This window comes from Mangifera indica, chromosome 11, assembly GCF_011075055.1.
Source record: "Mangifera indica cultivar Alphonso chromosome 11, CATAS_Mindica_2.1, whole genome shotgun sequence".
In the NCBI taxonomy this organism is placed as follows: Eukaryota; Viridiplantae; Streptophyta; class Magnoliopsida; order Sapindales; family Anacardiaceae; genus Mangifera; species Mangifera indica.
The window spans coordinates 1,788,697-1,814,410 of NC_058147.1; the positions used below are offsets into that span (position 1 = coordinate 1,788,697).

The 25,714-nt window shown below is 35.0% G+C and overlaps 5 protein-coding genes, 1 non-coding gene and 1 pseudogene across 9 annotated transcripts; 4 read left to right on the forward strand and 3 right to left on the reverse strand.

The window, feature by feature from the left end:
- Nucleotides 1-63: 63 nt before the first annotated feature.
- On the forward strand, nt 64-3,443 carry LOC123229905 (26S proteasome regulatory subunit S10B homolog B). Its single transcript, XM_044655938.1, has 10 exons — nt 64-309; nt 737-856; nt 1,203-1,339; nt 1,518-1,679; nt 1,811-1,897; nt 1,992-2,078; nt 2,163-2,300; nt 2,689-2,880; nt 2,954-3,052; nt 3,216-3,443. Exons 1-10 carry the CDS (start codon nt 207-209, stop codon nt 3,288-3,290), a joined length of 1,200 nt encoding a protein of 399 aa, XP_044511873.1. The 5' UTR covers nt 64-206; the 3' UTR covers nt 3,291-3,443.
- A 792-nt stretch (nt 3,444-4,235) lies between these two features.
- On the reverse strand, nt 4,236-6,883 carry LOC123229906 (TLC domain-containing protein 5-like). The gene is made up of 5 exons (XM_044655939.1): nt 6,569-6,883; nt 6,324-6,464; nt 6,114-6,233; nt 4,645-4,740; nt 4,236-4,552 (listed from the first exon to the last, which is right to left on the reverse strand). Exons 1-5 carry the CDS (start codon nt 6,785-6,787, stop codon nt 4,448-4,450), a joined length of 681 nt encoding a protein of 226 aa, XP_044511874.1. The 5' UTR covers nt 6,788-6,883; the 3' UTR covers nt 4,236-4,447.
- Nucleotides 6,884-7,491: 608 nt separating this feature from the next.
- LOC123228545 (protein YeeZ) lies at nt 7,492-11,755 on the forward strand. Of its 3 annotated transcripts, none has more exons than XM_044653949.1 (10): nt 7,492-7,712; nt 7,881-8,005; nt 8,904-9,249; nt 9,335-9,427; nt 9,516-9,594; nt 9,698-9,776; nt 10,118-10,157; nt 10,253-10,387; nt 10,646-10,783; nt 11,250-11,755. In XM_044653949.1, exons 3-10 carry the CDS (start codon nt 9,008-9,010, stop codon nt 11,539-11,541), a joined length of 1,098 nt encoding a protein of 365 aa, XP_044509884.1. In that variant the 5' UTR covers nt 7,492-7,712; nt 7,881-8,005; nt 8,904-9,007; the 3' UTR covers nt 11,542-11,755. The 3 variants fall into 3 exon arrangements, with proteins under 3 accessions (XP_044509884.1, XP_044509883.1, XP_044509885.1); XM_044653948.1 differs by having other exon boundaries at nt 8,915-9,249; XM_044653950.1 differs by having other exon boundaries at nt 7,494-7,712; nt 9,043-9,249.
- An 827-nt stretch (nt 11,756-12,582) lies between these two features.
- On the forward strand, nt 12,583-12,666 carry TRNAL-CAA. The gene has a single exon. It is a non-coding gene; the product is annotated as a tRNA-Leu (tRNA).
- A 459-nt stretch (nt 12,667-13,125) lies between these two features.
- On the reverse strand, nt 13,126-16,702 carry LOC123229597. Of its 2 annotated transcripts, none has more exons than XM_044655519.1 (5): nt 16,476-16,702; nt 15,601-16,035; nt 14,785-14,849; nt 13,675-14,661; nt 13,126-13,567 (listed from the first exon to the last, which is right to left on the reverse strand). In XM_044655519.1, exons 2-4 carry the CDS (start codon nt 15,926-15,928, stop codon nt 13,696-13,698), a joined length of 1,359 nt encoding a protein of 452 aa, XP_044511454.1. In that variant the 5' UTR covers nt 15,929-16,035; nt 16,476-16,702; the 3' UTR covers nt 13,126-13,567; nt 13,675-13,695. The 2 variants fall into 2 exon arrangements, with proteins under 2 accessions (XP_044511454.1, XP_044511455.1); XM_044655520.1 differs by having other exon boundaries at nt 16,446-16,702.
- A 438-nt stretch (nt 16,703-17,140) lies between these two features.
- Nucleotides 17,141-18,399, forward strand: LOC123229614 (annotated as a pseudogene).
- A 4,599-nt stretch (nt 18,400-22,998) lies between these two features.
- Nucleotides 22,999-24,421, reverse strand: LOC123228526 (bZIP transcription factor 44-like). The gene has a single exon (XM_044653928.1). The coding sequence runs from the start codon at nt 23,750-23,752 to the stop codon at nt 23,279-23,281; it is 474 nt and encodes a 157-aa protein (XP_044509863.1). The 5' UTR covers nt 23,753-24,421; the 3' UTR covers nt 22,999-23,278.
- Nucleotides 24,422-25,714: the final 1,293 nt, after the last annotated feature.

A 25,714-nucleotide genomic window follows, 5' to 3' on the forward strand; every position in this document is an offset into this window, starting at 1 on the left:
TAAAAGGTTTTCTATTTTATAAAAAGTGGAGGGTAATTTTGTAAAACTACTTAAATACACCCCTCCAAGAAAGCATATGCAAACAAATAGCTAGAAAGCAAAGCAAATCGACTCCCAGTGCAAATCCATACAAAATTCCTCCAGGAAAACATATTGAAATTACGAGTACGAGAAAAAAGCGACCTCGACACTTGTTTGATCTAAGTATGAGTGGGGAGGGAGAAGATGCCGTACGCCGTCGTAATGCAGTCACCGAGTATCGGAAGAAATTGTTACAGCACAAAGAGATGGAGTCAAGAGTTCGATCTGGTAAGTGCATAGTCGCATCTCCGAACATCTTCAAATCTAGGATTTCCATGCGGTTCACCGTTCATTTCATGGACTGTTTTGTTTGCTAGGTTTTCAGTCTGTTACTTTTCCCGAATGAATAATTTTATTTTTTTTTTTCTAGGGTTCGTGCGTAATTTCCGGTTTGGGTAAAATTAGATTAATATATATGTATCTTTCCTTTTTAAAGTTTAGTTTGTACATTTTATTGATATTTAAGGGGCAGCTTAATACCGTAATTTTGCTATAAGTCATTTATTGTAACTCTGTTCCCGAAGCACTTCCTTACCGTTGGAAAAACAATTTTGAACTGATATACACTGGGAAGTTGCTTACTGGTCTGTTCTGAGGTAGATTTGTGAGTTATCAGTTTTTATGAAACAATTGACATGGAAATATGTATGTGCAGTGAAGGAAAATCTTAGAACTGCTAAGAAGGAGTTCAACAAAACAGAAGATGATTTGAAATCTCTTCAAAGTGTTGGGCAAATCATTGGAGAAGTTCTCAGACCTCTTGACAATGAACGCTGTAAGTTATGCCTGACTTTTAATTCTGTGTTTGCTTTATTTTTCTCTCAAATATTGCATCTAAATTTTGTATTTGACTTGTGAGATTTAAGAATAGCTGCAGTGCTCCAATACGCCCCATTGTTGTATGAACAAACCTCTCTCAGAAATTTTTTTCCTTGTGTAGAGAAATCATGTCAGAGTTGATTAACTGAAAAAGGAATATCTTTTTATTTAATTTAGGAATTTATTATGCAACTTTGTTGGTTGTTAGTGAATTCCCCTTTATTTTCTGCTTTATCTTTTTTTCTTCAGATGTATATATATTTCCTTTCCGTGTGAAATATGGTTGTCTTTCCATGTTTCAGTAATTGTCAAAGCAAGCAGCGGTCCTCGCTACGTGGTTGGCTGCCGTAGCAAAGTGGATAAGGAGAAGTTGACTTCAGGGACAAGAGTGGTTCTTGATATGACAACACTCACAATCATGCGTGCTCTCCCTCGTGAAGTAAGTTATATTTTTTTTAATGCTGGTTGCAATTGAAGGGGACTAATTAATAGTCAATGTCCATCTAAGATTCTAAGTCATCACATTCCTATGTGGATATTTAATCTAGCTTTGTTTCTGGAAGAAAAGTGATATTGATAGATCTGATGCCTGTAAATGGTGTGACTTGGGATAACAGGTTGATCCAGTTGTTTATAACATGTTGCATGAAGATCCTGGCAATGTCAGCTACTCTGCTGTGGGTGGTTTATCTGATCAGATTAGAGAATTGAGGGAATCTATTGAGCTTCCTCTCATGAATCCTGAGCTTTTTCTTAGAGTTGGAATTAAGCCTCCCAAGGTATTTTGTTTCTATCTTTGCACCCTTATTCTCCATTTTGTACTATATTTTTGCACCATTATATTACTGTAAGCCATATGTTGTGATGCTTTCCCTCTAACCATAGTATTTCTTATTGTCTCGTCTCCCAGGGTGTTCTTCTTTATGGGCCTCCTGGCACTGGGAAGACATTGTTGGCAAGAGCAATTGCTAGTAATATAGATGCTAATTTTCTGAAGGTTTGATCTTGTTTCTGCAATGACACGTTTGGTTTTATTATTTTGTGCAATGTTTCCTTAGAATTTTGATAATTCTGTTTTCTATATGATGCAGGTTGTTTCAAGTGCCATAATTGACAAATACATTGGTGAAAGTGCTAGGTTGATACGAGAAATGTTTGGTTATGCTCGTGATCACCAAGTAACAGCCTAGATTTTGTGAATATTTTCTTTTCTCCTTATCTTATTGTGATCACTTTTCTTATTGTTTGATTTGCTGGAGCAGCCATGCATCATTTTTATGGATGAAATTGATGCCATTGGTGGGCGCCGTTTTAGTGAAGGTACCAGTGCTGACCGTGAAATTCAAAGAACACTGATGGAGTTGCTTAACCAGCTTGATGGCTTTGATCAGCTTGGCAAGGTATTTTTATTGTCTTATGACATAGGCTTGGATTTAAAGCAAGCTTTCTAAGAGCCCCTAGTGCACAAACTCCCAAATTTTTATGGATACAGATGCCCATGGAGGGTGTGTATAAGAACCCTTATAGTTCTTTCCCCAAGCATCTGAATTCTCCCTCCTATATGGGATCTTTTGCGTATATGTGCAAAGACTTTGTTCGCGTGTTTTTTTTTTTTATTGATTGAGTCCTTTGCTTCCATGTTTCTGATAAGTTTGGCATAGATTATTGTAACAAAATGATTAATTTCACAATAACTTATCATTATGTGAATATGTTTGGATATGCATGTGTGTAAAATGTGTTTTTATGCAGTGGATGAAAATTGATTGGTATAATTTTATTTTGTAGGTTAAAATGATAATGGCCACCAACCGACCTGATGTCCTTGACCCTGCACTTCTACGTCCAGGCCGTTTGGACAGGAAAATTGAGATCCCATTGCCAAATGAACAGTCACGCATGGAAATCCTTAAAATTCATGCTGCAGGCATAGCCAAGCATGGTGAAATTGATTATGAAGCGGTAGTAAAGCTGGCTGAGGTGAGTAGGAGTGGCTTGTCTTTCCATCATTTGTTGCTTTATTACAACACACTGACTTCTGTAATTACTTCAGGGGTTTAATGGAGCCGATCTCCGAAATGTATGTACTGAGGCTGGAATGTCTGCAATCCGGGCAGAGCGTGACTACGTGATCCATGAAGATTTCATGAAGGTAAGGCTCTGATTCTTTGATTCTGATGAGCAATCTATGTTAGGGATCAATCGATGATAAGTCTGAAGTTTTTCTGGAAGGAGAAAAATAATTTAACTTTACAAGTGACCTTAACAAATCATTCTGTGCTTACGCTTTGGTTCCACACTTGAACCATCTGCAGGCTGTCCGGAAGTTGAATGAGGCAAAGAAACTCGAATCAAGTGCACACTACAGTGCTGATTTCGGAAAAGAGTAAAAAAGAAAAAAGAAAAAAAAAGAACATTTTCTGAGCCAAGGAATTCTGGGCAGTGCGATTTCAGATGTAATTGCTTTCTGTTTTTGTTACAAGATGCTACTTTTACTTTTTTCTTAAATTTATTTCATTTAGTTCCCTGGGTGATTTAATGCACTATATTTTAGCACAGCATTTTCACTAAAGAAGATGTTGCACAATTGTATTTCTTATATTAATTAATTGCAGGTTGACACTCAACACAGTCGCCGTGGGTGGTTTGGAAATGAGCGGCTCCATGGTTTTCCAAAACAATAGTGTGAATCGATATGGCGTTAAAATATGGGAATTTAAGAAAGTTTTCCTGATTTTATACCAATATAACTATACCAAATACATTGCCTCATGAACAGTCCAACAAAACTCTAAACGGTCAACAATATCAATCTGACAATCTCTGTCCGAACTTCACAGAAACTCACTCTGAAATTCAAGTTATAAAAAAAAAAAAAAGCAGTATCTTTTCCAGAATGCATAGGCTAGGAAGGATTCTCTTATCTACAACAAGAAAAAGGAATTTATTTTTCGTAAATTTGGAAATTCCATCGAAAATATGAAATACGTGATGAAATAAAAATGCAGGAGAAATTGAAAAAAACTGCAAGGTCAGAATTGAATATAGATAATTTTATTGATTTACGATGAGTAGAACAAAAATACATATATATAATATTATTTTATTATTAATTTAAAATTATTTAATTATATAATAACTTATTATTTATATATTTATTTTGAAAATTTAAAAAATAATATCGAAAATTTTATTATTGATTTATGAGGTTTTTTTTCGTTTTTTGAAACTTTGGGAAGTGTGATCCCCTGCAATCTGCAAACTTGTCGGGAGCACTAAATTTTGGGCCAGCTGCAATGAAAGTTGGAGAAATGTAGAAGTGGTTGGCATGGTAGTTGCGATGGTGATTATTTCTTTTCAACTATTAATTGCTATTGCTACCGCTAATACAATACAGACCCCCGGCTATGTCTCCGGGAAGAAGGCTATGAAGCCGACATTGACATCTGGCCTTGATTTACCACTCTGACAATTGATCAATTTGGCGGGTTCCAAAATAATATTCTTGCAGGAAATTAGGAATGAATACTAGGTTCAGTTGAGTCCATCAAACAGCTTTTTTGGATGTCCGTTTGGCAAGCTTGAATCTCACCATCCTTGCTATTTTGCAGAACCAAAAAGCACTCACCAGCTGTAGTCCAACTGCCATTGCCTGAACTTCATACCATAATGTATTAATATCTAACAGACGAAGTTTGTAGAAGGAAAAGAAGAGTCTTAGTTCAAGTAGTTGAAATTCATTACCTTGATTAGGACTGGATTGTTGGCTGATAGAGTCACGAACGTGAGATAAGGCCCACATCCCATTCTTGCCAATGAGAATATCACTGCAAATAATATCTGACCAATTCCATGCAGCTATAGTTAGTTCTTTTCCTTTCCGATGAAGTCTTATAAAAGACTCAAATAAATCAGGTGAAGCTTGTGTTAAGTTAGTGCCATGCGTCTGGGCTTCGGATAAATTAGGGGGAAGGGTGGTGTCAGGCGTTGTCCCACGTCATTCGGGATTAGATGTTAATGCATAAATTTGAGAGAAAATCTCACCCCTTTCATAGTTTTTGGGATGGGAGAGGTAAAACCCGGCTGCAACAAGTCCCCGTACACCAATGCTCCTAGGGATTGCGGGTAGTGAGGAGTGGCAAACCCTCTAATGTGTGAGAGGCCGACTGACATGGAGGTTCAACCTGTATCCCTATAGCCTCGGATTTCTAGTTGTGGGCAAGGAAACACGGAAACACACCAAGGGGTGCATTTATACGCTTCTGGAATGTTTCGGTTTTCCAAACGCCTTGAAACTAGTAGGAAACGTTTCGGACATGTTTAGAAAATTATTAAAAAGTTGGAAATGCGTTTCATGTTTTGAAACACAATTCAAATGCAGTTTCCTATTTAAGTGTAGATGAAGTACACAGAGTGCTATATTCAGGCTCCTAGGATTAAACGCTCAAAGCTTGCTGAATCTTAGACCCTAAATGTTTGGAATTAATTCAAGCCCATGACGACGCCATTAGCTCCACTGTTGCAGGCTTTGATTGTTGCCATTTCACATGATCAGTTGAGAAAACAGTTAAAGTATGGAGTCGAGAGCTTCAACAGAAACGTACAAAACATTTTCTGGTCCAAGTTTTGTCAAAACAAGAGAATACAGTAAGTTGGTCAATGAGGAATCGACCAAAAGTAAATTCATACTTAATAAAACAACGAGTAATGCTATGTGTACTCATTTTTAGTACACAATTCATATATACAGTTATGTGTCATCATATAATTAGGTGATTTTAAAATATGTGTTATTATATGATAAAGAAACATCTAATCACATGATAACACCTCATCTGTGTACATAAATTGTGTACCAAAAATATATACACATAGTTTTATTGTAAAACAACAGAATGCATTGACACGTGTTAAATGACTGTCATTGGCAATGTTGTTGTCATTAACAAAGACTTGACATTTTCGTAATTCCATTTTCATGCTGCTTAGGTTATGAAGAGTGTCAAGTCTTTGTTAAGTGAGCGAAGGTTGTTGGGTTGGGTTACCCAAATCTGTTGGGAAAAAGGCTAGGAGGGAAAGTTTCATCACTTTTAACTAGCCTTTGTGGAGGAGAAGGTGCCCAATAGGTAAAATGTAGGTATTCCTCCATTTTGACCTTTTGTTTATTATAGACACAACAGATTTCCAAGAATGTCCAAAGAAGTAGAGCTTACATCGGCTAAGAAATTAAGGGCAGTGTCCCTGTAACCGAGCTCTTTGAGAAGTTCTCTCCAATGGAGGAAAGGGCTGGAGATCTCCGTTATCCATATTGCAGCTACCAACTCTGATCCGCACTATAAAATGTAACATAAAATTAACAGTATCTCCCCATGGAAAAAGGTTCAAAAAAGAACTCCAAGCAAACATACTAGATCATAGAGTACCTTTTCATATGCAAGACCTGCTCCAAGTCCAACAATGCTGACCAAATGATGAACGATATTGTCAAGATTAACTTTCTTGTCGAGCAGGCAACATACTAGATCATATATCAGATAACCAACTGTTGCAGATAATGTTTGCATCTGCATATATATATATATATATATACACACCACGTTTCATCATTTATCTTCATGAAAATTTTATGCTTGAAAAATAAGATTCCAGAGCTCAGGATGGTGGTTACCTGGAGAGAGGAAGATGCTGAAGCCAAAGGACAAACTGGGCATCTCCAATCTTCAACAGAGAGCGAGGCTAGTGTAACAGCTAAAGTCGCATGAATGGAGGAAACCAGACGATTGCAGAATTCAAAAGAACGTTTTGGGAAGATTTTTCTAACCAACAGAAAAGCAGTGGCCCATAAAACTGCTCCAAATCCTACAAACTTTATAATCCTGTCTTCCATAGGGTCCAATTTCTGGGAACGAAAAGGGAGCCGAGTTGACTAGAACAAGAAGAAATAGAATGGCCGTTGAAGTTGGAGGTGGAATGCAGCCTGTTTATAGTTGAAACATCATTTATGAGGTGTCCAAAATAGGTGGCGCCAGGAAGGCACCCAAACTTAGCAGCTACACATGTTACAACGTGAATATCTACGATGCAGTTTTAAAGTGTTAAATTTGGACTTCAATCAAGTGTTGGCACTTGTTTTAAGTAGTGAAATTCTCAAGTTTAATTTTTTAAGTAGTTAATGGAAATGATACATATCTATAATATTTAAATTATTAAAAATAATACAGGTTTAACTGTTTAAATTCTGAAATAATGAATGTTTAAATGCCTAATTAATATTTAAATTATTAAAAAAGGCTGGTAGTTGCAGGTGACCAATAAGATTCATTTTGCTTCATCTGTCAAGCAAATCATGGTTATTGTGAGCTGTCACTAATCTGCTTTAATTAATAAAAGATATTATATAAGAATAAATTTATGCATATAAAATTTTATATAATATTATGTCTGATTATTAAATTAGATATTATTTTATTATTTTATATAAAATTATTTACTCATACCAAAATATGCTGATTATAAAATTATTTTATATAAAAGCACAATCTATTGTATCCTGGGTCTTAAAGCTTGATGGGTCAACGTAGCCACTACACAAACTGTGGCATGTTGGGCCTTGCCATTTTAATTTGGCATGAGTCTACTCTACTACCGCCAAAGAAACCATGTCTGACGGCGGGGGCGCGCGCATACCGGCGGTGCATGGAATTTGTTTTAAAAAATAAATCTTAATTTAAAAAAAAAATCTTAGGTTATTTCTTTTCCTGCCAAGTTTCCTTCAGCCAACTGTCACGCTACCTTAACTTGTCGCATAAACGGTAAGCAAACTCGATCACCGTCGACGACTGTATCCCATCACTCTTCCTACAGTCATCCTTGTTTTGGTTATTTCTTCTTCCATCGGAACCTGGCGCCACTCTCTGCGCTTCATTTCTTTCTCCGAACTCTGGCTATTGTCTCTTCTTTCTTGTTTTTTCTTGCCTCAGAGTATACAGAACAAAAACCAGAGATATAGAGAAGAGCGTCACATGATCGAGAGAGGCGCCAGCAACATTGATGGGTGAGAAACAAAAACCCAGTCTCTTATTTGGATTTTCACTTGAGAATTGAGGTAATCTCGTCACCTTTCTGAGTGATTTTGTTCTTATAGCTAAACCAAGACGATTTATGTAATTTTAAGTGGCCGAGATTAAAATTTATTCGAGATCGTGCCACTATAATATAGGTTCAGGATGATTAGCAAGCTATGATAATTGTGAGCGTGAATTCTAAGTAGAATGGGATATTTCTAGAATACATCTGGCTTGTAGCGTATAATTTATTTGGATTGTTTCCTAATAATTTCATTTTCATTTTAGTCGCATAGGTTTCAGCAATGGAATTGATATGATGGTGTTTAGTTGTATCATTTGATTTTGTTAAGATGGTAGTATAGATGGAGTCAAGAAGTTTATAGTCCCTGGAGATCATAAGGTTTAGCTTATTGTCTTTTGAAGTTAGCTGCAAAACTGTATGGGGATTTTGTTTGATTATAGTATTCACTGAAACGCAGAGTCTTTCTCATTTTGCATCAATAATGGTCCAAAAAAAAAGTTTGGTAAAAGGAAATAGAAGGCATAAAATCTTGTTGTCAATTAGTATGCCAGTTCATCTTTCCGGCTGGGCGGATATGGATAAGCATTTCCCTTACCTACTTCATTTAAACTTGCATGCCCCACCCAGCCCATTTGCAAGGTGTAGTTGGAAGTGAGGCATTTTTGTTTGGGTTTTCCTAAATATTGGTAGGTCAAGGATGAAGGTAAACTTGTCATTTTATGATGCCTTTTATTTTATTTGTTAAACCATTTCTTGAAAGAAATTAATTCAACCAATGACTTGAATTATTATCTAATTTATCATTTATCAATTTAAAGTCAAAACCAAGGAAAAAGGACTTATTATGCATTTTTTGCTTTCTAGAACGACTAACCATTTACATACATAATTATATGATTTGATCCCTTTCATAGTTTCATTGTAGATTTTAAAGGGCATTTTCGCTAAACAAGTCCATTCGTAATGTTCCATGGGCCATACGTTGATTATAACAAGTTTTTTTAATCCCATATAACGGATGGAGTTTTGTAAATTATCGGCTCGGTTTTCCAGTTTTCCTTTACGGTTCAGCCCCGTTCCAATAACTCCTGGTCATACAAGGGCCCATCAGTCAAATATTTTTCCATTTTCAACTGTAACTGCTACATTTAGCAGTTCTCAAGCCTATAAATTAGAATGGCAATCTCAAGGCCAAATGTTTATTCTTGGCATGGGCTTCATCGGACAAATCTTCGCACAAGAGCTCAAGAATGAAGGCTGGTAAAATTCATGTTCTCTTTTATTGTTTACATTTCTTTTTTAAAAAATTGAAGTGTTAGGTTGAAACTCTTTTTGACTTGATTAGGGTTGTGTCTGGGACTTGCACAACTGATATTAAAAAGGAGAAACTTCAAGAGAGGGGTTTTGATGTTTTCCTTTTCAATGCTAATAAACCTGAGTGAGTGTTTTTTTTTTTTTTTTTTTAATTTTTAAATAATATTTGATCAAAATTAACTATTACTTTTGTATTTCTTTTTGTTTCTCAGACAGAGGATTTTAGATGCTTTGAAACATTATTCTCATCTTCTTGTTTCTATCCCACCTATTGTTGGTGTTGGTGATCCGGTATGCAATAGTGTTCCATCAGTTTGCGTTTAATTTTCCCCTTAATGATCACTCTCAGTGTGCTTGGCTGTCTGCCTCACTGTTTTTTCTTGTGAATTTACAGATGCTTCAGCATATGGAACTTTTACGAAGTACATTAGTGGATGGACATCTTCAGTGGCTTGGTTATTTGTCATCGACTGGTGTGTATTAATCATAGTTGGTTTAGAGCAGATGTATGTGTAATCTCATGCCTTCTAATATGAAAAAAAAAATCCGTGAGTTGTGTATAAACTATCTTGGTGCATTGTTTTCTTATTTGTTTTGTGGAGATATGTACTAGTGTATGAGCATATTCAGTCATTTTGTTTATTATATACATGCATGTACAATAGTGGCTGTGTCAAAGTGAAGCATCACTAACATATGGACTGAATATATCTTATGAATTGTTGCTACTTGAAGTAGCGTTTTTTCACACTGGTATTGGCATAATCTTAATGGACATTGAACTAGGGCATTGATTATTGCTTCTGTCTGGCAGGTGTATATGGAAATTGTGGTGGTGCTTGGGTAGATGAGGAGTAAGTGAGTGATTCTTAATTGATCCTTTCTGCATAAATTGTTGAGATATGCTAACATTAGTTCTTGCCAAAATGTAATTATTACCCTGTGGCAGGTACCCAGCTAAGCCTACAACTGAGTTGGGTAAATTGAGGTTAGCTGCTGAGGAAAGATGGTTAAATCTTGCACATGATCTTGGGCTCTCAGCACAAGTATTTCGACTTGGAGGTATCTATGGCCCTGGCAGGAGGTTGGAATCCATATATGAGATGCGCCATAAATTCTAGATTTTCTCTGGTTTGTATGTGTGATTAATGATAACATATCCATGCTGAAATATTAATAAATTGCTTAGTGATGACTATGCAAAGCTAATTCATAGTATCTGTGTCCATAGTTTGATCTTCTTTTGCTAACTGATCACTTAAATGTTCATTTTGGTCTATTGCCTGTGCTCAAATGGAGCTAATATTTGCTCAATATTCTGAGAAATTCTTTTCCTTTGCAGTGCTGTTGACACAATAGTTAAGCAGGTACCTCTGTCAGAAAGCCAGAAATTGAGAAGTTCCGGGCAATACACATCCAGAATTCATGTTGATGACATCTGTCAAGTACTTAAGGCCAGCATTCAAAAACCGTCTTCTGGGTAAACTTTTAATGTCAACCTTGATGAACACAGTTCTGTTCTGTGCATGATTTATTCTAGTTGTGAGATGCCAAGAGAAATAGTAGTTCAAAATTCTATATGTGCACTACTATCACGACAGAATCTTCTAGTAGACTTTGCTCGAAATGAAAATGAAAAATCTGTCAATCTGAAACTGAAGAACTTAAAATTTCTGAAGATCAAATTAAACGTTTCTTGCGCTTTTCATGTGTCATCTTGTGGCCACACATGCCATGGCTTGAGAATTAGACTATAGAAAGTTGGTTGCATGCAGTGCACATACAAGAGTATGCGGAAGCAGGCATATATTTTTAGTGATGATCTGTCATTCACGATTAGTGCTATTTGAGCATGTTCATTTTTTTCTTTTTTTAATCTTTTGTGTTTGCCTAGCCTGAAACAGGGAAATGGTTTTTACTTAACCCCTTGGGTTACAATTTCTCAGGAATATATACAATGTTGTTGATGATTACCCTGCTCCCCGAGAAGAGGTATTTGCATATGCATTGGACTTGATTGAAGAAAAGTGGTCTGGCACCTACAAAGAAAGCAAATCTATGGAGGAAGCAGAACCATTTGGTAAAAAGGGAAGTTTGAGGGGTGAGAAGCGAGTTTCTAATGCTCGTATCAAGAAAGAATTAAGCGTAAGGCTGTTGCATCCAAGTTATAAATCAGGATTACAGAGCATTATTGACCAAATGGAGAAGCCATATCAATGCAGTTTCTTATGCTCATAACATCACTACATATTTTCACAGTTGCTAATGCAATAATTATATAGTATTTTGTAAGTGGCTGTAGACATATCTATGTATTCCAGCCTTGACGATCAGTGGAATATGGACTAGTTTAATTTGGAAATTATACCTAACGATTGGCATCTTGAAATATAGAAATTAGTTGAAAAACTAAATCAGATACTGGAATATGATACCTTGAAATCGTTCAGCATGTTCATACTGTTTAAGTTGTGTTTTATGCTGTCCTTGTCTATTGTGGAAATCTATACTTGTATTGAGAGGGTTATTATATTCAGATTATTATTTGACCCTTGAGAATGGTGAAGTGAAAAGTCACTCTCAACCAGGGGTAGGGTTTAACCGGGTCAATTTTGAGCAAGAGTTGATACGAGTATAACTTGCACCTTAAATGAACGGTTTGAGATTAAATTTGGATTTTTTGAGATGGTCAACAGTATTATTGAAGGTAGGGCTGGATCCGAGCCGAGCTCGGTTCGGTTCGGTTCGAGCCTGAAATGAGCTCGGATCCAGTCGAGCTTGGCTCAGTTCGAGCTTAGCTCGGTTCGGTTCGAGCCTGAAATGAGCTCGGCTAGGCAGAGCTCGAGCTGACTCGAATTGGTTCGGTAGATTTTTTTTAAATTTTTTATATAAAACGGTGTCGTTTTGATTAATATATATTAAAAACGACGTCGTTTTGATAAGAAAAAACTAGCCAAGTCAAATGCGAGCCCGAAATGAGTCCAGCCGAGCTAAGCTGAGCTCGAGCCGAATTTGAGCCGCTCATATATGAATCGAGTCGAGTTCAACTCAGTTCGAATCCAACCCTAATTGAAGGAAAAATAAATTTAGAAAAATGAACTCTAACTCGCGTTAAATTTGAGATTGAGAGTTGAAATGTGGGCTCAGTTACAATCCATTTTCACTTGAAAAGCTATCGACTTATAATTAATTTTTTTTTCCCGAAAATGGTAGCTGTATTTTATAATAAATAACTTAATAGTTTTAGATAATTAATTATATATAACAAAATATCAAATTGTCAGGATGGCCGAGTGGTCTAAGGCGCCAGACTCAAGTTCTGGTTCTCGAAAGAGAGCGTGGGTTCAAATCCCACTTCTGACACACCAATAATGTTATTTTTTAATATATTTAGATTATATTTAAAAAAATTATAATTTTATTAAATATTATAAAATTTAAAAATAAATAATTTTAATAGATTAAATTTTTAATTCAAATTAGATTAAATTAGATTTTTTTGATTTTATTTGAAATTTAAAATAATTTAATTTGATTTAGAAATTTTTTAAAACGTTTTTCTAAGCTTTATTTGAAAAAACTTTCAAATCACATTAAATTAAATCATACACACCTCTACAGACTTCATTGACAGCATTGTATCTGTTACAGTTATTTGGAATTTTTCATGAGACCATACACATAAGTAATTAAAAGTAGGCAATATTTCATTTCATCTTCGCAAAATTACTACAAGTAAAACATTTTCAGATAAAATAATATTATACGTATAATTTTATATGCAAATAATAACATATCATCATATGATTTGATTATTTTAAATTAGAAATAAAACATCATTCAATTATATTATCACATGTCAATTGTTTGTACACATAAATTATACACGTAATTTTATTGGTCCAGTGTCTTCTACAACTGAAAAAAAAGAGGGACATAATTACTACCAAAAACCCACAATAACATTCATTTTATTCCTGGAAGCCCCAAAAGTTGCACCATATTTTTCTGCTCAGCTACTAGAACAACTGGCTGTAAAAAAGGGTTCAATTAGAACTCAACTCGAGTATTCATGTGGGTCAATGACGACTGACGAGTATCCTACAGAAGCCTGTCATAGGATTACCATAAAAAGGAAAGGAGGAATCTATAATATTAAGGAATCCAGGATTTCAGCTATCAAATGCATCATAGCCAGACTGGCTAATGGCAGCCTGCCAGAAGGTTCACATAGTAATCGTAGCACTAGCGTTTCTGGGAAATCCTGAAAAGAGAAACATCTAAATTATCCACAAAGCTATATACTTTTAATAAGAACATTTCAAAAATAAAGATGCTGGAATGCGACAACAGTGAAACAGAAATCCTTACCTAGTACCAGTTTAGAGTAACTCAATTTTTCCTGTAACTGCCCCAAAAGCTCTTCTTCTGGACTGAATCTTTCTCTGCTAGTGATCTGTTCCACTTTGACCCAAGAGAGAAATATCGTCGCAAAAAAGGCTTTGCAGAGGAGCTCCTTGCACTAGAACTGGCTTCTGCCTTGGGAAATTCTCCATCTTGCTTGACATCTTTTTGGTAATCAAAATCCTCTGATTCACCATCAAGATAACTATCCACAACTCTGTTTCTAGATATCCTATGGAACTTTTTCTTTAGTTCTGCTTCTGCTTTTAAAGCTTTTCTAGACATCTTTGAGACTTGCTTCTCTCCAACCATACATATTGGGCAAGTTGGGTCATATCTATCAGTGTCTGCAGTCATAACCTCCAAGCACTCAGCATGGTAAACATGTCCACAAACAAGCACAGAAACCACTGAGAGTTCATTGTGTGCAGCAATTCTCTGGCTACACCATGAAGATTTCTCTGTCAAAAGCTTTGAGCATGCACCACAAGTTTGCAGATCAATGGAGGGTGAACATGAGAACCTACTGCTGGATCCACTTATATTGCCATGACCAGAGCCCAGATGTTCACTGTCAAAAGAACACCTCTCTCTTTGTGAAGAGGCCACAAGCTCAGAAAAAGTGCGCATGGACCACCCATCAGAAGAGCCACCATAGGATCCAGCAGTTAAGTCATTGCTGCACATGGAAAGTATGACAGAAGACCCTCCTTCAGATACTGGGTAATTATTAGGTGATTTCAATCCTAAGATTCGACTGTCAGAAACCTGTCTCAACAGCCTGTGGCCAGGTGATCTGCGAGCCCTTCTAGATGGAGTTGAACTAGGAGGAAGTGGATGAGGATGGGTACATAAAGGATCAGTTATTGGTGTTGAGAATGATGAAGGTATGGAAAATGAAAGCTTCTGTGTTGATGTATCAGCAATATTTGGTGATTCTTCCATGTTCTTCACCTAATATATCCGAAGTTAAGAGGCTAAGATGTATATTCATGGATAGAGAGAATAAGATTCATGGGAATCAGCAAGAAAAAATAAAATACAAAGAAACATAAATACCATCCTCTGCTAGCTCACCTCCACAGGAAAATTACTAGCCGTGGATCCCAATTCTGCTGAATGATTGCTTGCCATGGGTATGTCTGGAACAAGAAAGCAAAAAATTACATCAAATACACTACAAAATAAAAAAAAAAAAACTAAACAAAACAGCCGTTGCATTCCATGAACCATAATACATTTGGAATCACAAAATAAAATGGAATTTGAGCAAGTAAAAGAATCGTGAATCATACTATACTTGTGGACTCTCTTTATCCTAATTTATATATCTTCAGTAGCATAACAGTGTACTGTAACACAACCTAATAGTTTAAAATAGCCGTGGAAAGGAAAAGTTTCAGGTAGATTCTCAAATTATCACATGTTATATGCTAATAAAAAGCTTGATACCAACACAAGGCAATGCAATTAGGTCAACAAGATTTGTGATGAGACAATTGTTCTAAATATACAAATGTGAAATCATTTTACAGCTGGTCTCCAGAAAATTAATCACAAAAAAGAGGAAAAAGAAAAGTGCATCCATTTGACACTTATTTGTACTTAACCAAAAATCGCAATGTGAAAACCCTTGGTTCAACAGACAAAGGTGTCTGGCATGAGTAAGCTCAGAAGCAGCCAGAAAGGGTGAATAGTTGGTCGTATAGACAACCAAAAATGTTTAGAACATATCCCCAAACCAGAATATACATTTCTGAAGAATTTAAATTCAAATAATTAAAAATAGTAAAGCCATTTCTCCATGAATCGGTGATTTATGAGATTCTAAAATGATAAAACAATGAATCTAAACAAAGTATATATATAAACCGAGACCATTACAAAATTTACCAGATGGTAGCGAAATACAATTTGCATCCCTTTCACCATTAACCAGTGATTTACAAGAGATTGGTGTTCTGAAATTCTCAAGGTTTCCCCCATCAGAAAGATTACCCCTTTCAGAACCTAATACTCCTTTTATCACCCTGCTTGTGTTTGTGCTGACTTCTTGAGACACTTGGTATGAAGAATCCTCAATTTCACCAGTCACACACCTTTGATGATCCCCACGAAAGCTCCATGTTGGTGAGCATGTGATGTTCCCATGTGAAGTTTCAGTTCCAGTTCTATTTGGGCCAGTTCCATCTCTAGCAGCAACACAGCAAACTGACCCCATAATCACTCATATACAGGAAGACCTATCTAATGAGCTTGCATGAAATCTAGAGGTTGTGAGGAAACCACAACGCGAAGCAGTTGCATAGAGATTACATCTACTATTTCCTGTCATACACATGGCAAAAAATAATGGTTTTCGGATTCCACCAAATTATAATTAAATGCATTTAACTTCAACTAAAAGCAATCGCAAATCACAACCCGAAGCAAACAGTTAAATTAGTAATTTTCCGCCAAAAGCAAAATGCAATTAAAACAATCCCAATTCATTAAATGAACAATCAAATCGTTTCCAATTAAGCAATAACAAAGGAGAGCTCGTCCTTGAACCGGAAAAAGACAAAGAAAAACCACAAACACTAAACCCCAGCATTCAAGCTTAGAAACCAACAACAGGCCACGAACTATATAAAAAAAAAAAAAAAAACAGGGCTTTGAGAAGAAAGGATACAACTCGATTGCAGTCCAGAAAATAAAATAAGCACAAAATTCGAACATAATTACGGAAAATATACGAGTTTAAATCAGCCAGGCAAACAGCTCACCCTTGCAAGGTAAGATATCGAAGTGACACTGGAACTTCTTTATGGTCGATAACAAGTCAAATATTTTTCCAATTAGAAGGGCTTCGCCGGAGATTCTGTTGTCTGTCTTGCCTTTATCTTGATCTTCTAGTGCGTGAAGAGATCTCTTATCGCCGGTCCGGTTTTCTTGCTTTCTCTTTTTCTCTGCCCTTTCTGGCTGAATCCACAGGTGGGGTTGTTTAGTCAGCCACGCCAACCACAGTTATATACGGGCCTAGAGCCCAAAACAAAATTTAAACTGGGCTGACTTTAGAAAACTATTAAGGGTCAATTCAAAGTTAAAATACAGAGGGGTCTGGATTTTATACATTTGACCCAACTCTGGTCCGTAAAAATAGTCACTCCGGCTAATTAGAACGGAAATCTACCGCTCACAAAGATAGAATAGGCTATGAAACCGAGAGGCGAGAGAGGAGAGCAAGAAACGCTAAAACTTGTTTGATAAAACGAGTTAGAGCAGTTAGCAAGGTGCATAAGATGCTCAATGTAGTTTTTGGCTGCAGTTGCTGTCATCTTATTTTGTTAATGAGTTGGTGCACAATGTTGATGATATCTACTCATGGTTTGTAACTTGTCATCTTTGGTAGAAGCTTTTTAAATATATAATTCATGTCTTTGTGCTAGATATGAATGGAATGTTGATCTTGGTAATGTCATAATGGGCAATGTATTTTGAGTATACATGTTTCCTACAACTTTCTGACATTGATTTTCATATAGGCTTTGGCAATCATTCTAAATGGATGCACAATGCTTTCTGGTTGTTCCCTTACAAATTCTAAAGAATGTAAGGCAAAGCTGAGTGGCTCCGTTGTGGCAAGTGTGCCATGTTTTCCCCTTCATGCGACAACTTAAGTACCAGTAGGTCATGGGGACCTCATCAGTGGAAATCTTGGTCTTTTGGAGGTACATTTATACTTGTACAGAGTTCTCTCTCATTTGCCACACGGAGAAGAGTATCTCAAGTTGAACATTGAATTAGGCTTATCGCAAAGCTAAACCATTCTTTTTAAGTTGGCAAAAAATTTTATATCGGCTCCTTAGCATTCTGAAATGCCCCAGAGCTTAAGAGAGGCTGTTTTCATTTTAATTTATATTTTTTGAGCTGTAGATGTTTCACTCTTGCACCTATATGCTACATCAACCCCACTTTTAAGTGGGGATCAAGGTAGTTTGTCATTCACAATTCGCTCCTTAGCTTGAAGACATAGATTTCATCTGTCACCTCGAGTTTCTAAGGATGTTCCATCCAGCTTTCTCTATCCTCCTATGACTGAGAAACCAAGGTGTTGGTGGACTACTTTAGCATGCATCCCTATTTAATGTCTCTCCATGAGACATGGATGTTTGCAGAGACAACATATAACTTACATCCTTTTTTAAGAAGACTTTGAAATGGTCACCTACCGAATCCTTGAAGGCCCTGGCACATTGCCGTGCACGTTTTTATGGCAAATGTTTTTGTCACATATCTTGGTTGGTGAGGAGAAAAGAGTGGCCTCACTTTTTCAGATTTCATGTGGTAATAGACATGCTATTGGAGATTGGCCTCCAGGTGATAGGAACCGGGAGCTGTTGGATGCCACATGTGGGATACTGGGGTAATGTGGGAATGCACTTTTGGACAATTATGGCATTTGGATTCCTTTTCAATGTTTTAGAGGCTATAGGGTGTGCTCTTGCTGGTATGTATGCTCACATCCCTTTTGTGAGTGATGCTGCATATATCGAATTTCCATATAAGTAAGGATGTAGATTTAGGAGACCATATTTGTTTTTCATTTTCTGGTGGTTCTGTTGTACTGTTTCTTCTGAGTAGAAATGTATGAATTAATTTGAAAACTGCCTTGTATATGTAATCCATTATGTTTGTGCTTGCCACTCATTTTCAGCTGCTCTTGTTCCAGTATGTCACTAATGAATGTAGGGGTGGCATGTAGCTAGGTTTAAATTGGAAATAAAATTTTCTCCTTGGTTTTTTTTTCTTATTACTTAAACTTGCCTCCAGATGGTTTTAGGTGTACCTCATCATGTTTATATTTAGGCATGTAGATGTGAGTGAAACATAGATCTACATTAGAGATATCAAATGTTTATGTATTCCCACAAATCTTGAAGTGTGTTGATGTTTATTGTTTTCAAATTTTACAATATATCCACAGTGTAAGACCGATAAAGGATGAATACTTCTGAGTTTTTATTTCCAAGTTGTCCCATTTTTATTATGTTTTGTATTTGTTTTCTTTCTTATCATGCATACACCAAGTTTATGTTTGGAAACAAGAACAACCAAGCCTATCCGACTTAGGTAAACAAGAACAACTCTTAGCTTTATTGTTTGGAAATATCACTATGCATCACTGTCAATCTTGATTGCGTTAACACTGAGTCCAGTCGGAGCCTTTGTCATGGATGATCTTATGTTCTAGTATGATGCATGAAATGAAAGCATCAAATTATGAAAATGGTAGAGGTCATTGCCAATTCCCCAGTTTGAGTAATGTTTGTTGGTCGACAGGGGACCCCAAATTACCAGGTCGATGATTTGATATTTTAGTTATAATAAGCTAGAAAATGATTCATGTTTGTCTACAAGGCCAACTTGCCATACCTATGAATATGATTCGAGATGATGCAATTAGTACTTAACTAAATTTTGTTTGAGTTGAAGTGGTGCTTTATTTGCCCTCAATTATTCGGCTTATTTTATACAATGGTGGGCAGATCATTTTAGTCTCACATCATGCTCCTTGTTGCCTTTCATGCTGCGGCCCACTGTGAAAAAAGCAAATTTAACATAAATATTAAGTGTTTTTTGAGTTGGTTCATTGTCTTTGATACTAGATTGAGAAAAAAGAAACCTTGTGAGTAGTGTAAGAACTTTTTTTTTTAAAGTAACTTTTTTGGGGTTTTACACGCATGAAAGAAACTCGAATCCAAGTCACGCATGGTTAAAACATGTTTTGGATTGTAAAATCTAAAAACAAAACTTTCAAAAGTGAACATTAACATCGAGTCTGAGGTGAATGTAACTTGGCGGACTTTTACATTAATTAATATAATACCTTTAAACAAATCTTACACCAACAAATTATACTGAGATGTTGGGTATAATTGGACATTATATTTCTAAGTAAAAAATATGAGCCTATAATTTTATTTTTCAAATATAATCCCATCCCACCACACAAGATTTTTATTAATAACAAAACACAAACTTGATCAAAGAGACTCCACTCGTGTGCGACAATTTACTTTACTTGCAGCACGAAGCCATTTAAATTATTGCACAGAAAATGACACCAAATTCTCAACCGTATGCTACTCTTTTTTCTATTAATGATGGGTCATATGCTTTCATCATCTTCTAATTAAAATATTATTCATCCTGGAACTTTCTTTTGAGATGAAGACACTGAAAGGAAGTGGAGACAGATGATTTCATCACATACTTGCTTCCCGTTGTAGATATTGCTCTGTTACTAAATGATTTTACCTCAACCTAAATCCACCATCTTCATGCCTCCTGCTTTTGTATGGCTCTCGTTAATTGGCCTACTCTCTCCTTTCCCATTTCATCTTTGTTTAAGGGGAGAAGAGAACAATTATTTCCCATCTAAACTATACCAAAACGGCAAAGTTTTATTCTTTGAAGTTGAAAGATTGATATTTTCTTACTATTGTAATATGTTAATTTTTAGGATAGAAACACTTAAAAATAAAATAGCTTGATAATTTCCTAATTGATGTGGGATATTGGTATTGATTCAGTATGTTGAAAACTCAAAGAAAAAAGTTTCACATCTAATAAAAGTGAGTGGTATATAAGTGTGTTAGATTAGATTTTAATACACTCTGATTGATTTTGTATAATACGAGTTTCAATCTTTACACTTGTAAACTTAATATATTTCTAATATGGTATTGAGCACAAAGCTAGATGGTAGGGGTGTTCTTAGAAACAAATAAGAACACACTCTTTCACAAATAGATTTAGTCAAATAACAGACTTAATAACCTATGATAGTTGTACTTGAGATATAGTGTTAGAAATTAAAATAAAAAAATCTTACATCTAATAAGAGTGAGTGGTATATAAGTGTGGTAAATTATATTTTAAGATAAGTGAATTGATTTTGTATAATACGAGTTTCAATTTTTACATTTATAAGTCTAATATATTTCTGACACAGCCATAAATAACATTATTTTGATTATGGTATACATATGATACATGCCATGTAATTTTATTTGTCGACACGGTCCTTGAGATGTTATCTACTTAAACGTTCATTTATCTCACGGTTTCCCTTTAAAAGATGCATAAACACAACCATATTAGGATCAAGATTGACTGAACTACAGAATCAATCGTTGTATATATGTACGTAGTTCAGTTGGCACTCAAAAGTGCAATGCCTGAAGGGACGAGTTGAAAATTCAATCAAAATGCACTGAACCTAGGCAAATTATTTGGCACAGCAATAAAAAATCAAGAGCAGACAAGAGAAGGATATGATGATCTTTTTTCAAAAATAATTTGTATCTTTGCTCTTGTCTTTCTTCCATGGTACAATTTATCTTATCATAACCTCGCACGTTAAGATTTTATTGACAAAGCAATCAGTATGCAGGCTGCAGCTGGTTCTGCATTTAGAATCGTGCTTTTGTCCCCTAAAAACTGGCGTTTGCCTGCTTGCTTATTCTCTATCTACCCTCTATACAACCACCGATATTTCAATCTCCGAACCACCATTTCTCTTTATCTTTAATCTGTCTTTCTTCCAAATATATATATATATATATAAAAGTCAACGAACCCCATTGCTGCAATTACTTGTAATTGCATACGCCTGGTTGATTCTTCCCAGTTCTTAATCCGTAGATGACAAAAAGGGACTGGAGCAGATGTCTTTACTTTGAAATCTAATGTTTGCATGAAAGTGTCGGTAAAAAAATGTTGGATTTGATTTTTGCAAGAACAAATAAGAGTATCCAATTCTAATCCGTAGGATTTACCTACAACTTGTAAAATACTGAATTGAATTAGACCAAGTTAAAGGAATCCCTTATACTATGTACTTTGAATCCAGAATTTCTTGAAATTTTCTTGCTTTCAAGTAATATGTCTTCTTTTCTTGAAAGATTGAAACATCCCTGAACGACGGAAAATTGTACCAGTTTTTAAAAGAGAATATATCCAATACACAATAAGTTATTGAACCTATCAAATGCTTAATAACCTTAAAAGAAGTTTGGTTAATAAATATTATTTCGATAATCTATTTTTTATTAATTAAATTATTTGATTTGATTTATAATTAATACAATATTTTAATAATTATTTATTATTAAATAGTAATATGATAAATAATATAAAAATAATCTAATTATTAGAATATTAAAAATTTATTAAGATAATCTTCATTTTATTATAACTATATTATTATTTATTAAATTTTTAATATAAAAATAATCTTATTTTTAATTCATATAACAAATAATATAAAATATTTTAGAATAAATATACTAAAAGACATTTAAATAAATTAATATACTAATATTTTTTATTATTTCTAGTCAAATCCAATGATCATTTTTATAAAATTTTATCAAATATAATAATAATTTATACCTAATAATTTATCTTTGATATAATTTTTTAATTTTAATGATAAAACATTACTCAAATCAAATACTTCCTAAGAGACTTATCATTATTGAACATGTAAGTTCATTCCTAAATTGTTTATAATGTTAGCCCACATTAAAATATTGTTGAGTTCAAATTCCAATTTAATGTCGTCAAGTAATTGCGTCTCCTTCACTCTTAATTTTGTTTTTTAATGTTCTTGCATAAAGTTTTCATCGAGTCAAAAGCCATCCACAATAAAATACTGAAAAGAGTAAAGCATTACACCATTAATTGATTTATGGTTTAACTAATTCAATCCGAAAATAATAAAAATTAAAATTTAAAAGTTAAATTTAGTTTTTTATCGATTCATCTGATCAAATTCAGTTTTTGAACAAATTTAATTAAATCAATAATAAAAATTAATTTTTTATATTAATCAAACTAAATTTAGAATTAATTTTTAATTTAATCGATTAAATTAGTAGATTCAATCTTCGAATAATTGATAGACCCAAAAAACCCGTGGCATGCCTGGCTACTCTACCTACCCATTAAAAAGGTGAGCCAGCTGAAGGAGAAGGGCCAGTCCATGGGAAACATCTTCTTTGTCAATCATTATTAAATCCACCAACCAGCTACTATACATATAAAATCATTTCAACTATATTTACTCACATCCTCTTTAATTCTTATTTGCATTAAATCACTGGCTGGACCTGGAAGGTTGCGTCCAGAAAAAGAATACCATTTATAATTAAACATCAATTATAGACTTTGTTTTGCATAGAGGTGGAAGAAAGCAATCATAGAATAAGAAAATATGCAGAGACAAAAGAGAAAACGCCATGGAAAATAACAAGCCACACACTTAAACTTCATTACCAGGAACACCCCCAATACCTTCACACCATATTTATAGTCCACACATTACAAAAGCCAAGTACCCAATAAACCATTGCTCCTAATATGCCATTTTCTCATATTCAAGAACTAATATTATAATAGTAGTTTTTTCCCATCCACTCATTAGGACCATGACAAATACCACCAAGAAAAGGAACAAAGACAGCCATAATTTGCCCCAATATCTGCCAAATGATGATGATGATGATGATGATGATGATGATCAGTATTGAAATATGTCTGCAGATGCCATGATGGGTTGGTTTAGATAGATCAAATTCATTGGGTTCATTAGGGTGTCAGATGGAATTGGATTGAGACCCTGATCAGCCTCCAGCTCAAAAGTTGCATTATTTGCGTTGATGAAATTGAGGATTTCATTTAGGGACTCAAGTCTATGGCTGAGTTCCATTAACTGAGCCCTCAAAATGGAGTTTTCAGTCTCCAGATTCATGTAGTGCTGGGTGGTGAAATTGATGCCTGTAAGGATTTGGTTATTTTCATTCCTTAGCTTAGTTACTTGGGACATTAAATCCTCCAAGTGCTTCTGTTTTCTCATCCTGGATCTTCTGGCTGATTCTCGATTTGATTGCATTCTCTTTCTTTTTCTTTGGTCCATCAGAAGCTGTAGATCCTCTTCAGATCTAGAGTTCTGAAGCAGAGTGGAAGCTGTGGAATTCCCACTAGAGGAAGCCATAATAACAGTATATATATTTACACCAAAACACAAAACGAACACACTAATAAACCAAAAAGTAAAAAAAGACTTCACAGTTGGCTTAACCTGATAGATCAAAACGACACAGGACCCAATTACTCAATAACAATATTCAGCTAATTCAGATAGTTATTGTATAAGATATATTTATAATATGCTCTAAAAAGTAAAAAATCTCAGGCAGAAAGATTGTTTATGAAAACACATAGAACCAGTAGAGGAACACAACAGAGAAAGATTGAACAAGATGGGTCCTGCGTCTGAGAGAGGAATTGATCATAAACCCTGAACGAAGGATTTCACTTAGAACTGGAGACATGAATCTCGAACATCAAAAACAAGATATTCAGCATCAAGATTTACAGGTAGAAGGAAAAAAAAAACTTTTTTTGGCAGAGTAACAGAACCGCAAACAGCAACAGATCCAGCAAAAAATTTGCTGTAAAAATGGCAGGGTTTGACTTTATGGGGTTTTGGTATAAAACCAGAAGCCAACAAAGCCCCAAGGCTATCAAGAAAAACAGCTGTGTTTATAGAGCGGCACAGCCTCAGCCCTTGAAACTAGACAGAGAAACAAGCAGAAATTCAGAGATATAAAATTAAAGGAAGAAGAGAGGAGAAAGAGGAAGAGGTTTATGAGAGTATTCAGAGGGGAATTTATAGGAAAAGAAAGTGAAAAATAAGACATAAAAATTAATAAAGTAAAATGAGCATAGGAATCTCCACTGAAGATTCGCCGGGTGAAAGAAGAAGTGAATACGAATTTTCCACAAGCCTCCAATTCCAGCTGATGACAAAGGCTGAGACTACTAAAGTATATGACCTCACTTTCACTCTTTTTCATCATTTTGCTGTTACTGAATTTCCTCACTTTTACCGCCACCAGTACCAGAAATAACTATTAAGTAATGGGCTGAATCAATTTGCCACCCCAACTTTGATGAAACGACTTTGCGACCCTTTGAATTTGAAAAGTTTTCTCTTTCTACTGTATGTTAAATTTGTAATAAACACTGTTAAAATTTTTACAAAGGTAGTGGAAAGGCTGCCCAGAAATATTATAATTTTTTATCTATCCTTTATTAGTAATTATAAAAATTAAAAATAAAAAGTTGTTGGATGGATAAAAATGTCTTCTTTAACATTGGATACTTCACAACTTCAATCAACAAATTGTTCTCTTTTAAAACAAATTTGTTTTAAAATTTGAACATAAAAGACTTAGAATTTTTAATGGAGAAGTTATTAAACTGATACAACCGTTAACAAAATTGAAAAATAAGTTAATAATTGATCAATGTGATAGTTAGTAGTACATACGGATATAACGATTTAATAAAAATCAACTATAATCAGACTATTATAGAATTATTAAAGTCTATGTTTGAATATAATCAGATCTACGATGTGTGCTTTGAATTTCATTGCATTAAAGAGCTATGGTGGTGCATTCATGTAACTTCCATTGTTGTTATTGTGACTAACTTTTTTGCTCTAATAGAGGCGGCCATTGTAATCCACCTAACAAGCATTTTGTGCTTCCTATTAAAGCCTTTGAGAAGATCACTATTTGAAAGTTTGGCAACATGCTATTACAATATTGATAAAACGATATTGACAAACGGTTTAAATTCAAAGAAGGTGAAGAGAGTACGAATGAGCTTTTTAGACTCAATAACAATGATGTCAAATTGAAACTTTAGGGTCAAGATTGAGAGAGGGACTTTGGCTTGCAACAAATGTTTTAACTTGGTAGTAATTTGTTTCCTTGTTATTACATTACGTCTTTTGAACATGATACCAACGACTCCTAGGGTTGGACTCGAGCCGATTTAGCTCGGCTCGATCGAGCACAAAACGAACCAGGCTTAGTCGAGTTTGAACTACTCGTCAGATTTTTTAATTAAAAATTTTGATATAAAACGACACCGTTTTGACCAA

Bases quoted from the DNA above. Each gene is read 5' to 3' on its own strand.
- LOC123228545 (XM_044653949.1), top strand. From the start codon at position 9,008: ATGGAGTTTTGTAAATTATCGGCTCGGTTTTCCAGTTTTCCTTTACGG. The intron at 9,428-9,515 runs GTGAGTGTTTTT...TTTGTTTCTCAG, and splicing joins TTCAATGCTAATAAACCTGA to ACAGAGGATTTTAGATGCTT. The intron at 10,388-10,645 runs GTTGGAATCCAT...TTTCCTTTGCAG, and splicing joins ATCTATGGCCCTGGCAGGAG to TGCTGTTGACACAATAGTTA.
- LOC123229597 (XM_044655519.1), bottom strand. From the start codon at position 15,928: ATGGGGTCAGTTTGCTGTGTTGCTGCTAGAGATGGAACTGGCCCAAAT. The intron at 14,850-15,600 runs GTAAATTTTGTA...TTCTTGTTCCAG, and splicing joins TTGTATTTCGCTACCATCTG to ACATACCCATGGCAAGCAAT. The intron at 14,662-14,784 runs GTGAGCTAGCAG...CGGATATATTAG, and splicing joins CTAGTAATTTTCCTGTGGAG to GTGAAGAACATGGAAGAATC.
- LOC123229906 (XM_044655939.1), bottom strand. From the start codon at position 6,787: ATGGAAGACAGGATTATAAAGTTTGTAGGATTTGGAGCAGTTTTATGG. The intron at 6,465-6,568 runs GTAACCACCATC...ATATATATGCAG, and splicing joins CAGCATCTTCCTCTCTCCAG to ATGCAAACATTATCTGCAAC. The intron at 6,234-6,323 runs GTACTCTATGAT...TACATTTTATAG, and splicing joins CAGGTCTTGCATATGAAAAG to TGCGGATCAGAGTTGGTAGC.
- LOC123228526 (XM_044653928.1), bottom strand. From the start codon at position 23,752: ATGGCTTCCTCTAGTGGGAATTCCACAGCTTCCACTCTGCTTCAGAAC.
- LOC123229905 (XM_044655938.1), top strand. From the start codon at position 207: ATGAGTGGGGAGGGAGAAGATGCCGTACGCCGTCGTAATGCAGTCACC. The intron at 1,898-1,991 runs GTTTGATCTTGT...TATATGATGCAG, and splicing joins TAGATGCTAATTTTCTGAAG to GTTGTTTCAAGTGCCATAAT. The intron at 3,053-3,215 runs GTAAGGCTCTGA...AACCATCTGCAG, and splicing joins TCCATGAAGATTTCATGAAG to GCTGTCCGGAAGTTGAATGA.